The sequence below is a fragment of the Drosophila hydei genome, unplaced genomic scaffold (genome assembly GCF_003285905.1).
Source record: "Drosophila hydei strain 15085-1641.00,03,60 unplaced genomic scaffold, DhydRS2 tig00000290-arrow-arrow-pilon, whole genome shotgun sequence".
NCBI lineage: Eukaryota > Metazoa > Arthropoda > Insecta > Diptera > Drosophilidae > Drosophila > Drosophila hydei.
The window spans coordinates 1,385,654-1,401,950 of record NW_022045704.1 but is presented as its reverse complement, the minus strand read 5'-3'; the positions used below and the strand labels follow the sequence as shown (position 1 = coordinate 1,401,950).

Here is a 16,297-nt window from a genome sequence, read left to right as displayed (position 1 = left end):
GTTTCTTACTCTATTCTATTCTACTCTATTTCTCACTCTTCCTGTCATAGCTTCCGCTAGCACTTCTATCCTCCTCTATTTACCTATCTCACTCCCGCTATTCCTCTCTCATTCGCGCTCTCCTTAATTCTTAGGAATATTAGCTTTATCTGTAAATTTCTCTTTAGCTCTATATACCTCTGTCTCTCTTTCTTGCTCTCTCTTTTTTACTCTGTTTCTTTGTCTCACATTCTTCAAGATTTAGCTTTAATATCTCTTGCTCTCTTCATCTTCATCTCATACATTCTTTCCCTCTCTCTCTAACTTATTATAAACTCTAGCTTTATCTACTTATTTCTCCTCTTCTCTCTCTCTCTCTCTCTCTCTTTGTAACCATTCTTCAGCATCTACAAATATATCTATCTCTACAGCAACTATTTAATCTTAACTCTTAAATCGGAAAATCTCAACTTCACTTGACGAGCATTAAAGCCAATATACTCTCTTTGCTTAGCTAAGGCATCTGTAACTGGGTGTAAAAATAGCCAAAGGAAAAAGCCAAAAATCTGTTTCATTTTGCATTTTCTTTTGCAACTTTTACCATTTTTGGTAGCCCAAGCAAAGCACGTGAAAAAAAAAACGTATGGCTAAAAGCAAATTCAAGTTAAAGTGTTCTTCACGCTGCTTCAGGCGGGGCGTGGCCGTGTGCCTTAAATATCCTTGAGCTGCTTTAGCTGCATTGTTTCCTATTGCATTTGGCATACGCATGTGTTGCATTTCCGCTCGGAACTAAATGTCTTTAGCAGCCGCAAACAACAACAAGTTGACAACTGTTGCTGCTGCTGGTTGGGGGGGCAACACACACACACACACACACACAGATTCATGTAGGTGTGCGCATCGTGACTTCGTCGAAAATCGCCGAAAGTGCCGCGACGTCTGCGTCTGCAGCATCCGCATCCGCATCCTGTTGCCTCTGGCAGCGGCGTCAACGTTAGCGTCGCTGCCGGCGCTGACGTCAGCGTCGCGCTGTTAGAATGTGTGAATTCGCAAGTCTTTGCATACTTTTGTGCGTCCTGCCCCTCAGCCCCAGCCCCATTTGCCACTTGTTGGCGTTGCGTGTCGTGTGTGGGCAACTTGTGCAACAAGTGCAATAGTTGTGCAGCTGTTGTTGTTGCTGCTGCTGCTGTTGTTGTGTAACGATGTTACAAAAGTCAAATACAAAACGTCTGCAGCGTCATCAGCATGGACTGCGGCAGGGGGCAAGCGTCTGATATGGCTGCTCCTTTGGCTCCTTTGGCGCATTGTTGGCTTTTGTTGTTTACCTCGTGCTGCAGCTCCTGCTCCTGCTCCTGTTTGCCTGCCTGACTGCCAGCCTGGCTGGCTGCCTGCCTGCCTGTTGCCTGAATTGTGTGTTCTACATGTGTTGCCTGTGCTCTGTTGTCTATTTGCTAAAGTTTTTCTTCAAAGTATTTTCATATAAGCATAAAATTCTTGTTACACATTTGCCTTTCAGCTTTTGCAGCTGCGAAAACGTGTCGTCTTCTTGCTGTCGAGTTTTTGGCCCCTTGCACACAATATAATATTTTATGAGCGTTTACGTGCAGTTTGTGCAAGTGTTTTGGAATCTGTCAACAGAGCTGTTCGACTTTTTGGCTTTAATAGTTTGCTAAGTTTTTGTGTGTTTTCTTCCCCCTTTTTTTATTTTTTTTTTTGTTGTTTACATCTCTAACAGGTAATTGTTGTGCAAATTTTTCCTGATAGCTTCCACACTTTAATGCCAGACAGCAATTTATTCAGCTATCTTTAGCTTAACAACTTTAACAAGTTATGTTAGGCAAAGTGTTGCAATTGCAGTTGGAGTAAATTGAGCTATGGCTTTGCTTTATTGATACGTTTTCTAGTTGACATATTAGTTAAATATTATATCTGTATTATTTATAATAAAGACTTGCTTGGATGTAACCGCAAGGCGAGCAGCTGCCGCTGTAGCTTTACTTTTCTTCTCTTGCTCTTGCTGATTTATTTGCTTTATCAAATCTGCTTTTTGGTATAAAAATCAGTTACAAAGTAAAAGGACCTTCTCAAAATTTAAAAAAATAATACTAAATAATTCGCAGTTCATAACTGTCTTTTCATAACTAACATTTTGTCAGCACTTGGCAAATAATTAATACAAAATCTAGTTTTTTTTCACTTATAGCTGAAATCCCTTCAAAGTCTCAGCTGCTACAGTCACTGCAGTTGCAGTAAGAACACAAAATCCTTTAACTTAATTAAGCAAATAAAGTTGCTCTAGCGAGTGTTGTTTCTCAGAGTAATAAAATATTACAGCAAGTTTATCAACAACAATACACAAAAAGCCGTTTTCAAGGACTTCAATTTTAGCTTTGATTCTTCTCGAATTTTATTTGTTTCACATCGAATTTTATTGTCTGAAGTCACGAATTGGCCGCCTTTAGGTGCCACATTGCCTCATAACTCATGTAGGAGCAAGCACATATATAACCAAGCACTTATAGTTGCTTCTTTATTTATTTTAATTACTTAAACAGTTTACTCCTTAATATAGTTACTAAATATTTTCATTCAGTTCCAACACTTGTAGTTAATTCTTATATATAATAATTTTTCTACTTTCAGAATATGCTGAGTTTTTTTTTAAGTTAATTAAGCTTAAAAAACTAAAAGGCAAAATTAATTTTAATTTATTTTTTTATTAATTAATTAATTTAATTGCGCTAAATTGTATAGTGATTAAATAAATATATTTATATATATTTGTTGATAATATATAAACTTTGACAAGTGTTTTTTTTTAAATTAAATTATATTACTATTTAATACATATATAATAAATAATATATATTTGTAATACTTAATACTTAATAATAAAATGACATTTAATGAACTTTAAAAATTTGTGTGAATATATATAATTTTATGCACTATAATTATTTAATATATATAATTTATATAATTTATAAAATACTAATAAATGAAAATATTTTCTAATTTTATGCACTATAATTATTTAATATATATAATTTATAAAATACTAATAAATGAAAATATTTTCTAATTTTATGCACTATAATTATTTAATATATATAATTTATAAAATACTAATAAATGAAAATATTTTCTGATATTATGCACTATAATTATTTAATATATATAATTTATAAAATACTAATAAATAAAAATATTTTCTAGGCTTAGCGCAATTCTTATAAGTCATGTTCATATTTTTTTGTGTTCAAGAAAAAAATCATACTCATTTTTAAAGCCTACAGCTCTGCTCCAAAATTGCGAATTGTTATAAACATTTTTTATAATTAATCACTTATGCTGACTGTTGTGCACAAAACACTGAGTAAAATTGTTGCTGTCACTAAAAGAACACTTGGAATATATTTCTATAAATGCAGTCATAACGTTGTCAATAGAAATGCTTTGAATATTTATTTTATATAAATTATACTACCAGCTGTTAGGTAAGATATATAAATGCCACTAACATATAATAAAGTTATGAAATAATTGTAACAAATTAAAATTGAATATAGTCAAAATTCATTTGCTTTTGATAGTTTTAAAGAGTTGCATTGAAAATCGCAGTTAGTAGCTTATATATAAAATAAAAATACTTAGAAAGTGATAATTTTAATGAAATATATAATAAATATATATTTCATAACTTTAAGCTAGACAAGTAAAAATAAAATGTTTAATATATGCGAAAATAAAAATTAAATTATAAATTAAAAGCTGCCAAAAAGAAGTCTTTTTATGGCAACAACACAATATTTTTTTATATATTTTAAATTCATATTTAATTGAAATTGTTTATTCTGTTGAAATAAATAAATATTGTAGAGCAAAAAGACTTTTTTGGTTTAAAAAATATTTTGCACTAAAATGCAGAGATTAAAAATGCTTTGAGCAAATTCAATTTGTTTGCAAGTGGAAAAGCAATATAGAAATCTTAGCTAAAAATATGTAACTCACCCGCACATCTTGTATTGAAATGCAGCCGAAATCGAGTTGGTAAACTAATCAATGCAATTCAATTAGGCATTTACAACGCTCTGTCAAGAGGTTCAACATATGCCGGAGGCGGAGGCAGAGAGAAAATTATCTAGAAGTCTCTATCTTGATGTTGTTGATGTTGCTGTTGCTGTTGCTGTTGCCGTTGCTGTTTTGTATATGTAAATGAGTGTGTGATCGCTTTAATTAAATGCCAACACACATAAATTATCGCAATGCAGGCAGCGACAATGTCTTTAATTAAATTTTCAACTGCACACACTCGCACACACACACGCACACAGCCGCACATGCAGCGGAAGTGGAGCGCTGAAAAGCACACAACACTTTTGATGAAACGAAACGCGCGACACGGCGAAAGTCAAGCGTCAAACAACAGTTGTGTGTGCAACAGTTGGCGCCAATTGTTGCTTCAATCAACACTCGAAACAGAATGCCACAATGCCTCAACTGCCAAGTGGCAAGCGGCAAGTGGCAGGAGTGGCAGCCTCCTGTTGGCAAGCGATTTGATTCAGTGCAGGCCACAATTGCTGCCACTTTGGTTGCCCATTCAAATTTACACAATTAACTGCTTTGCAGCAGGAGCGGACTGAGTGTCAGGTGAAGTCTTTTTGGTTGTTTGGTGCTCTTTTTTGGGTTGTTGGCACTGCCGAAAACTAGTTGTCGTCCTGTTGGTGGCTGCTGCCAAACTCACTTGTTGCACAATGCTCAGCAAATGCCGCAGCACGAAAAATCGTTTGTGCAGTCGCTGTTGGCGCTGGCGTCGCTGCCAACTACAACTACAACTACAACTGCTGCAAATTCGACAAAAATGTCAGGAGACACCCACCAAACTACAAGGCGTGCCACTAGTCCAACAAAAACCCACCCACACCCCAACCCCTCCAATCAGTCCGTGCACAGCAGAACCAACCAACCAACCGAATGCAGCCAAATGTAGCTGCAAAACTCAAACCCAGTCAAATGCCTTGCACACACACACACGCATATAAATATATAAACATATACACACACACACATGCATAGATAGAAAGAGAGAGAGAGAGAAAGAGTGAAAGAGAGAGAGAGAGAGAGAGGGGCTAGCTGTGCCACCCAGCTTGCCTCAACATTCGTTTCCCTTGCAGCAAAAACTACCAAAAGCGCACGACGCCAACAACGACGTCAACGAAGCGACGAAACTTTTTTCGAGCACACGAAACTTTTTCAGCACAAAATAAAATGCAGCGACGCTGGCAGCGACGGCAACAGCAGCAGCAGCAGCGGCAGCGGCGTCTACGACGAAGTCAAGCTCTAACGCCCAACCACCTAACCAAACGTACAGCGTGCTGCAATTTTTTTTAGTGGCCTTTTTTGCTCCATTTTGTTTTTGTGTGTTTTGCTGTTTGCTTATATCGCACTCACCCACACCCACACCCACACACACACACGCCCTCACCCTTGCACACGCACATAATGTGCACTATATATATATATATATTTTTTTTTTTTTTATATATTTTTTTGCACTACATTTTGCCCAATGTTCTTAGCGCCATATTGCTGAATCCTTGTCGTCTATGAGCGTGGCACGTGGAGCGAGGCATGAGGCAACCCAACCCAATCCGCAGGCAGCGCGTTAACTTTGTGCTTTTTCGTGCTTCCGCTTCATTTTTTGCTTCTTCACGAAAATAGAAGAGAAAAAAGGCGGAGAGAAGAAAAAGAATGCAACAAATATGCCAAAGAAAAGCTGGCAACGTCTCGCACCCAACCCAGGCCCGGCTCGCCTGGCTTCCTGAGGCTTGGCATTGTTCCTGGCGCTTACCTTGGGCCATGGCAGTTGCAGCAACAAACCACAGCGAACCACCCAAAACACACACACACACACACACATACAGCTAGCCCATGCCATGCTGACTTCCTGGCTTGGCCTGGCCGGCCGGCTCTGACCATAGCTGGCTGCATCCTGCTCGCTCCTTCGCTTGCAGCCAAAAGGACCTTAAAAAAATGGACGCCAAACGATATATAGGGAAAAAAGAAGGAAGGACAAAGGCAGCGAACCAAAAAATCTATTTTCCAATTTCTGTGCATGCACGAAACTAACCCGCCAGCCTGACCTCATTCTCATGCTCTCCACCCACTTGTGGCGCTTCGACACACACGGACACACTCACATACACCCACACACACACACACACACACACATACAAGTGTAAACTTTAACTAAGGAGCGCATGAATTTGGTTGCGTCTTTGCTATTGCAGCGCCGTCGCCTCGTCCGAAGAACGATTGCGGCAGCGACAGTGGCTGCGGCTCCTTCGTTACTTTCAGCATCGTCATCGTCATCGTCCTGGCCACAAACAACAACAATAACAAGCGCTAACATGTCGAATGGGCTCTGCCCGTGCAACAGCTACTCTGGCTTCTCTTTGTTATGCAAGAAGTGATTCAGGAAACATATTACAAATACTCAGTGGGCCAGTTAGATTGTCAATCAGTCTCAGTCTTAGTCGTTCAATCAGTCAATCAATTGTTATATCAGCCAAACAATCAGTCAAGCTGACTGACAGTCTGATAAGCCTAACTAGCTGGCTAAATGATTAACTATCTTATTGATTGACAGATATAATAACTGATTGACTGTGTTAATTAATCTGTCAATCAGTCTAACTGCAGCTCAGTTCATCTGCCAAGCTGTCCATCAAGCAATCCAGCAGTCAGTCAGTCAACTAATTTGGCAATCATCGCTCATATATCACTTAGTCAGTCAATCAGTCAGTCAGTCAGTCAGAGTCTGCCTTTAATATATCAATCAAAAAGCCATTCAGTCTACGTTGCTGAGTTAGTCTGTCAGTTACTCCGTCAATCAAAAGTGCGGACTGACTGCTGCTGCTGCTGTAGCTGCACCATTTAGTATATACAACAGTTAGCCTTCCGATTAATATGTCTGTAAAGATATCCATCAGTCAATCATTCAAGCTATTAAGCAATCATTTAGTAAGTTGATCAGTCAGTCAATCATAAGACAATAAATTAGCTAGCAAGTCACACAGTCAATCCGTCAACAATGAATCTGCGAGTTCCTCAATCTGTTAGACAATCAAATATTATCAAATATTATATCAATCAGCATCAATCAGCGTCATGCTGCAGCTTAATTCAGCAGATTAATCACTTAAAAATGTTTCTTAGTTTTCTCATAATATTAGGCAGACTTCTGACTGATTGACTGATAGAATGAGAGAAGACTGAGTGACGAACTGACAAAATAGTCTTACATCTGTATATATTCAGTCTTAAGACAAGCCATTTGATATGTCTAGTCAAGGGAATAGACATGGTAATGTAGTCAGTGCCAATATGCTTCGCTTGGCCACTGCACGCAGTGTATTAACGCAACCGAAAACAACAAAAACGACATCGGCGCGAAATAGTCGTATAGTGGAAGCGTAAAACTCGTAAAAATGTAACCTAAAAAACCGTCAGAAAAAATTCAGCGCGCAGCAACAGCAACAACAGCTAGCAGAAGGAGCGTGCAGCGTGCAAGACGGCAGCTGGAAAAAGAAGAAGAAGAAGAAGTAGAAGAGGAAGAGGAAGAGGAAGAAAAGAAAAAGGAAAACTGCGACTGGCTGGAAAGCGGGCAGAGACACCCATTGCGTAGTGCATAAAATCCTGTATAGGATTTGGTGCGGACCATCGACTAGGTTGGAGTGCGGCCCTGCGGTCTAGGACGCCCGCCCACGTACACAGCTGTTGGCTGACGACGGCGACGACGACGAAGTTCTCGTCGCTTGTTGCATCCTCGAGCTTGCAGAGGCGCAGCGCATAAAAATGCCTTCTTACAGCAACAACAGCGACAACAAGGACAAGCTGGCATGTGCACGAGTATGAAACGGTGGCGCCACAACCACCCACGACTGTAGTTGTTGCTGTAATCGAAAGATGCGTTCGCCCAATATATACGAATAGCACTAACTACAAGTATATATAGAGTGTGCCCAAATGGTGCGAGTGTGGCCCACAATGCAGCCCAGCACCTGCTGATTCGTTTTTCTTCACACACACACACACACACTCACACACACTCACACCCCCACACATACACAACAATGCTCAGACACTTTCGCTCTGCTCCTTGCCACGCAATTTTTTTTTTTTGAAATTTTTGTTCTCGCTTCCACCAACGCAAAAGTTGCTTTGGTTTTTTTTATTTAATTTTCTCTATTTTTTATTATTATTTTTTTCTTTTTTTTCGACATAAGCAATAGTTGTTTAATAAAGTTTTTATAATGTGCTCGCTGTAATTTAATTGCCAAGCTAAAGGAAAAAGGATTTTTACACAAGTTTTTAATTAACTAATTAATGTGATTGCATTTTAAATAATGAATGGACTAAAGAAATGTCTGACATAAATACATTTTAAAATTAGTTTAATTATAAAATGTATTTATTTATGCCACAAAACTATTATTTCATGAAAACAAAAAAAAAATTTCAAAAAATTATTTTCTTTATTTATTTTTTTGTAGATAGAAAATAAATGTTATAATAATTTTATTATTATTATTAAAAATATAAAAAATATTATTTTTTTTTACATTTACTATTTTTTTATATTTAATATTTATATATATTTTAATTATTTTATAATATATTTTAATTATTTTCTACTTATTTATTATTTTATGTTTAAAGTTAATTTTTTTATTATTTTGATATGTTGCCTTAAATTTTTTATATATTTATTAAATATATTCTTTTTCGTTTCTTATTTTTAACCTAAAATTATTTTATAAAAAAATATCTCTATTCTGACTATAAAAAATTAATATTTTATTTTTAATTTTTTATAGTTATTCTGTTTTTTTTTTTTTTCTAAAAAATAAATAGATTCTTCTAAAATTTGGAGTATTTTGTCCAGCTCAAATTCCTATTAAATTTTGTTGCTTTGTATTTAGTATGTGTTTTTCGTTCCTTGAATCCTTTTAGTTCTATCAGAATTTACATTTTTATTACGCCTCACACTCGCACATCCAGCAGGAGAGAACTTCCCCTTTGTGGGGCGCTCAAATTCGTTGAATTTCGCCAGCTGAATCTACAAGTGGTATATCCCATTACAATCAAATACGACGCCACCACTGATTGAGCCATTGCCAACGTGGCAGCGCACAGTCAGCCGGGTGGCTTAACCCACAGATGCAACAGGCGAGAGCCAGCTTGCCCATGCCCACGAGTGGGTCAGCCCGCTCTGCCTGCTGTTGGCATCTTCTTCGATCTACCAAAAACACGAACGTGGTTGGGTGGGTGGGCAGAGGAAAAAAAAAAGAAAAAATAAGCAAGAAAAAATTGGTAGCTCGTTGGAAACTCGACTCCCATTTTGGCAGTGGCTGAAAGAGAGGAAGTGGGACTCTTGGTGTGGGCGACGGCGACGACGACGGCGACGACAACGGCGGCAGCGGCGTTGACGGCGTCGAAAATCGGCCACAAAAAGCAGCAGCAACGCGAACGAGGACGAGGACGAGGACGTGGACGAGGACGAGCTGATGATGGCGTTGGCGCTGCTTGCTGCTCGTTGGCTCGTCTTTCGGCGCCAGCATTCGGGTGTAGGTGCCTTTTCGGCTTATGGCTGAGCAACAGGCGGGGCCAGAGCGAAGGAGCAAGGGGGCAGCACGTGGGGCAGGAGGCAGAAGCAACAGCAGAAGCAGTTTCGTCGCATTCGGCAGTCGTCGTCGTCGTCTGCATTTTTATATTGTGCAATATATTTCGTAGGGATATGTCGTCGTCGTCGTCGTCATCCTGTCGCTGTGTGCGTGCGCTTAAGTGTGCTTCGTTATCTCGTATAGCACTTCGTTTTGGGCACACACACACACACACACGTAGCTTGATGCAGCTAAAAACTAACCCAACCCTAAAGCTGCACCAGCTGAAAGCCAGACAACAATTTTTTTGCAGCTTCGTGCGACAACGACGCCGAAACCTCGCACCACCCGCGCCCGCCCCCACTTGGCTAAACTAACCAAACGCCACGCCACGCCACGGCAGCACCCTCGACGCCCGCCAACAAAAATTGTCGCTGGAAAAATGTGCCAAGGGTTTGAGCAAAGGGAGTCTGGCTTGGAAGTGCTGCTGGCTGGCTGTGCGGGAATGTCAACTAGAAACAAGGACGATAAGCATTATGGAGCGCATTGAGGAAGTAATTGAGTGCACGAGACACGGACGCGGGCAAGGACGAGCCCCAAAGTTGGCGTCGTCATTGCTTGGGGTTGGGCGCAACAAGACAAAAAAATATGCAGAAAAAAAGAATGAGGAAAATTTATATAAAAAGCAGAGAAAAAAGCCGGACAGCAACAGCAGCAACAGCAACAACAACAATGAGCATTTAACATTTGCAGGCAGGTGAGGCAGTTGGGGGACTGTGGCGATTCGCCGGCAACGTGCTAAACGTGCTCAAAAACCGAAATGAGAGTGTTGCACAGGACGAGGCGAAGGCGAAGGCGAACGAAGGCTGGCGAAAGGCGGCAGCTGCAGACTGAGGTAAGGGCAGAGGCTGCTGTGCCCAGCAAGAAATGCAATAAGCAACAACAGCAACAACAACAAATGCAATTTATGTTAATTTTTCTTGGTGTTTGCTTTAGCCTGAAAGCTGTTGGTATCTATATCTAGATATACACATATATATATGCATGTCTCTGTATGTGTGTGTGTGTGTGTGTGTGTGGCAGAGCTTTGCATTTTGTTTATTTTACTTTCGCATATCCTTCGTGCTATGTGCACAGCGCTGAAACATATGGCCAGCCTGAGCCAGGACCCAACTTATGTTGATTAGGGTGGACTAAAGTCAATTTCCATGTCGAACTTTTCCTTTAGCCGCTTCTTTTTTTCATATAGACAGCACACTTCATTTACCGTTTAACGGCAAATCCCATTTGCGGCCTTAATATGAGCGACGACTCGAACCAACTTAAATTTAGTTGGCATGCAACGTGTACATAGCGAGGGCAATAAAACTGCTGCACTTACACTAATGCAAGTGCTGTGTGTGTGTGTGGGTGTGTGGCTTAAGGCGCTGCTGGAAGATGACGCAGCAGCAGCCAGTGGAAATGTTTGTTCACAAAAAAAACTTATAATAGATAGAAAAAGGCAAAGAAATTTGTTGCGCGGCTCTTTTAATTGGATTGCGCGAGCGGGCAGCTGTGGGGCCTGTGCTGGGCTGGGCAGGTGTTAAGTAAATCATTTTGGGCTACTCACCCACAATGTGCAGCATATCCTTGGACCACTTCATTAGCTCGCGCTTGATGAGCCGGCGCTCCTGCTGGCATCGGGCAAATGAGCAATCGGCCATTTTCCTCTATATATATATATATATATGTATATGTAGAATAAGTGTATAACGGTTCAATGCGGAAATTACTTTTTCGATGCAACTGTACCTGACAAATAGACAGAAAGAGAGAGAGGGAGAGATTTTATTAATTGCGTTTAGCACAAAAATTTTCCAATGCAATTCGCTTACAAAATTATTAAATTTATAATGCGCCATTTAATGCTATATATATCGACTCTTGTTGCTGCCGCTGCTGCTGTTGTTGTTGTTGCATTTTCGAGTCGCCTGAGAAATGATTAAACAAGTTTTATTTCAAGGTTAGCACGAAAACACAACCACACACTAAAACCTGTTGCACTTTTTTCTTTTTTTTTTTGTATTATTTTTTATTATTTCATATGCTGAAAAATATTTAAGCTTTTTTTTTTCATTTATATATATATATATATTTTTGTTTTTAGTTGCATTCTTGCTAAGTAGCAGCAGCACCTCGTTATAGTTGTTTTTGTGGTTTCTATACTCGCTCATGAGCAGCATATTGGGGCATATTGGCTTTGTGCAATGTCCCTTCGTCTAGAGACTAGAGTTTTTTAATTTTGAATGTGTAGACATATGTACACTCGTCTTGTAGGCGTGTCAAAATTATATAAAAAATTATACTTCATAATTTAAACTGTAAGCATTATTATTGAATGCAAAATTAAAGTTAGGGATAAGGCAAATAATAAAGTGTATGGTATTATATATAGGCAAATAATATATGTATATATATATATATATATATATATATATGTAATGTATGTATCTATAAACTTGTATATAATATCTTTTAAATTGTTGGGGGTGTGGCGCAGATTAAGGGCTGCAGCCAAGTCTAAGTTACTTTAGAGCCCTCTCAACATATTTCTAAAATTTATATATTCACTCATTTTGAGGCGTGGCAAATTGCGAAAAACTTACATATCTCACAGTTGTTTGGATAAATTTGCATAATTTTGCAGGTGAATCACAGGTGGGTATTTGTACATATACGCCATAAATGTCATCTGACCAATGCAACGTGAGAAATTCAGTAATTGACTCTTAAATAAACCATAAATTTCAAATACATATTTTTTAAACTTATTTTTTTTTTTTAAATTCTAATAAATTTTAAATTAATTTTTTAAAATTTAAAATAAGTTTAAATAAATTTTTGTATTGCAAAAAAATATTTAAATTTAAAATAAATTTTATATATATTAAAAATATATTTGAACTTAATTTGTTTATAGTAAAATAAAATTTTCTAATTTTAAAATAATTTTAGTAAATATTTTTTTATTTTATATAAATTATATTAATATTAAAATACATTTTTAAAATGTTCAAAAATAATTTCTTTAAAATTCTGCTGTAAATTTGTGTGCTGAACGAGTATTATCAAGTCAGTCGCGCCCAGTAGCAATTCGCTTACTAGTTTTTCTTCTTCTTATTCATATAAATACACACACACACTTGCATATGTATTTGTTGCTATAATTGTAACTGCGGGGCTTTTACTATTCGGGCAGCTACCAGTTTTTTGATATTTCCTAGATACAACTATTTGTTGCTGTTGTTTAATGTGTCTATTACACTAATTTATTCAAATGCCGTTTGTCGTTGCAGCTTGCATTAATTTTGTTTTTTAATATTGTAATGCCGTAAATAGTTGAACGTGTTTTGATTATTACATTGAGTGTGACGCCTTTCCAGAAATGTTTTCGTTTTTGTTTTTGTTTTTCTGCAGCATTTCATCTGCGATGTTTCGAAAACCTGCCCCAAAAGCAAATTACAATGCCCCCACACACGAACGAGAACATACGCATAAAGACAGTGGAAAACTAATTGAGATTCTAATATCAGATACGCGACGACTCGTACATGGGCGCCTATACAAAGAGCCAACTGCCGAGTCCCTTGGAATAAGAACGGAGCGGAAAAAAAAACAAAAACTGGTAGCTCGAAGATGGCTCTGGATCTGCTCCTCTCTGGCTCGCTGGCTCGCTGGCTCTGATGATGAAAAATGACTCTGGCTGGCAGCGCTGGAGGCGGGCAATGCCAAAAGTAGCCAGCGCGAACAACAAGAAACCGAATTGGCAGTTGCCGTGTGCAGTAGCCACTTGGTGGGTGTGTCAACAGAGCACGCGGCAGCAGCTGATGATGGACGTTGATTATGATGGACATGGCTGGGCAGTAGTAGTTGAAGCAACAGCAGAAGCAGCAGCAGCAGCGCATCAAGTCAGCAATTTGTTGCTTCCTTAGGCCATAGATTGAGCGATTCGCAGCAGCAAACCCAACGCCTTTTTTTGGTATTATTTTAAACATTTTTATAATTTAGCATAGCTCAACTCAGCTCAGCTAGCTAGTGCTTGTATTTACATAGAAAATATAGTTTGCAATTATTTCTGCAGCTTTAATCAACATTTTCAGCTGACCAAATGGCGGCGATGAGAGATATTGATATGCTAAGAGTTGTTCTGTTCAGCTGGGTTAGGAGACAGTTAAGCTGTCTGAGTATAAGTTGTTTAGAAATATTCAAATCAAGCTTAAGTTTGTATGACAGACAGACGAACAAGGCTGGCTTGAGATAGCTACAGAATCGGAAGTGAAATTAAAATTTGTATTTAATCAAAGCTCAGATAGCAAATTCTGCTACTTCAGCTGCTTTAGTCTTCGAGGTAATCAGAGAACTAAAACGCAATCTCGATTTATGAAGTGTCATAAGATGATAAGTTGTTTCAGTATATGTTGTATAAGACAAGAATATATATAGATAAAGGGAAGATCAAGTTTCAAGTTTTGGCATAAGCAGAAAGAATCTGTCAAGAATTTAACTCATATAGACTCATATTTAATATATATATATAAATCATTAATGAAACCCATATACGAGTATTTAATTACCTTTTCAATTTTCTATAGTTTTCAATTTAAAACTGCTAACATTGTCAAGGTCTAGATTAATTATTCCAAATTTATAAAGTTCTCTAAGAAAATGTTAAGATTCTTTAGCACAAGTTAAACAAGAATAAATTTAGAATTATTCTTAGAGTTACATAAGTTTAAAGTAAAATAAAATAAAGAAATATATTTTTAATTTATATTTTTGTATTTTAATTTTGATGACATTAATTTGTAAGCATGACTCCGACCATACAGCTGTCGAGTCTGGAAAATCTGGAGCACCAATTTTAAGAATCATCACAATCAGCATAATTTTTGCATCATATTTGAAGGCATATGGAATGATGAGCCCAGCAGCTAATAATTTTCTGCCTGTGCAGTATCCTCACTTCATATGCAATAATTCTGTTTGTTTACCCATTTAACCAAAAATGAGCTTCAGCATTATTGACGCCATACAATGAACGCTAAGTTTAACGAACAGAAACAATACTTTGATAAAAATTTGAATAATTTGCAAGCGTTGTCAAGTCACAACAAAATGTCAAACTAAACTCAATAAAAAGCGGCTATCAGCAGTTAAATAAACTGGCAAATAAAGCAAAGAAGCTAACTTAAAGCTGACAAGCTTTAAAAAAAAAACCCTTTATGCATGCGAGTAAATGAGATGAAATTTCAGACATATACAAACACAGACGAGTAAAGATGAATTTGATTACAATTGTAGCATGAATTCATAAATTTGAATACTGAATGCTAACAAAATCTTTTCAAACACAGTGCAAACAAATCCAAATTTATAATATAAAATTTCTTTCGCATAAGTTAAAAGATTTCAAATTTTAAGCTTGAACATGGGCATCTCTCTATCTCTCTCTCCCTCTCTAACTGGCATCATCTTGCAAGGCAATTATTTGCGCACTTTCAATGGATTTGGCGCATTTCAATGCAAACTCAATGCTCAAGCTTAAGGCTTCCTGCTTTTTCAGCAAACAGCAGCAGCAGCATATACAGTTTTTTTATATTTTCTAGATAGAGATTCAAGTCAAGAGGCATAGTAATCTGTCTACGTGTTACAGATACAGAAAAAGCTGAGACAAGTCATTCAATCGAACGCTCTATAAGATAGATATAATGAATGCAACAAGTATCGCTGGCTGTCGCTATGTGTCTCCAGCTCTGTCGCTCTCGCAGTTGCTCGTTCGCCTGCATTTGATTTCATAAATAAATTTTTGCAAAATATCAAGGCCGGCTTGCAGCTTGAAACTTGTAGCTATATATCGTATATACATATATATATATGTATATACATGCATATAGACAAAAACAAAAAAATAATCACAAAAAAATGTAATCAAAATGGCAGCGACGACGACGCAATTTATTGGCTTCAAAGGTACGCGATAGAACAGAATTAAGTGGCTGCTAGAGCAAACGAGTTAGTGCACAAATATCAGTTAATATCGATATATATATGTATATATATATATATTAGATGCCCGCTAGATACTGGGCACAAAGTGCATTTCGGCCAACTCGTTGCAATTCAATTTTCAATTCGAACTCAAGGTCTGAGCCAAAAAATTATTTGTGTTTATTTTTTGTAGCTATTTTTTTTTTTTTTAATTATACGAGTTGGAATCGTGGCCAATGTTAAACCTTGAAATTGTTGTTGCTGGAATTGCAAAAATTTTGCATTGTTCCAATTGGCTGCTCAATATACGAGTTAAGTTTTTTGTTATTCTAAATACACAATTTGCATTTAATTTATATGTAGACATTGCTGTTGTTGTTGTTCTACAATTTATCATGCATTCAATTAATTCAATAGCTGCATTAATAGAATTAGTGGCAAAAGGCGGAAATCATCGATTACATTTTATTTAATCCCATGTAGTTCTCATAATTTGTTTTATTATTATATATTTTTTATTAATTATGTGCGTCTCGCTCACTTTCTAGAAATTTGTTTATAAACTATTTCAGTTGCTTTATGAGCTGTACGACCTTCAGTTGTCTTCACATTTTCGCACATAGTAA

The 16,297-nt window shown here is 37.4% G+C and overlaps 1 protein-coding gene across 1 annotated transcript in view; it reads right to left on the bottom strand.

The window, feature by feature from the left end:
• The window catches only part of LOC111594978 (mushroom body large-type Kenyon cell-specific protein 1), a 56,954-nt gene extending 45,584 nt beyond the window's left edge, over positions 1 to 11,370 (bottom strand). Inside the window, exon 1 of the mRNA XM_030223805.1 lies at positions 11,254 to 11,370. Coding sequence (XP_030079665.1) covers positions 11,254 to 11,347 — 94 coding nt within the window. The 5' untranslated portion in view covers positions 11,348 to 11,370. The remainder of the gene's footprint in view (positions 1 to 11,253) is intronic.
• Positions 11,371 to 16,297: the final 4,927 nt, after the last annotated feature.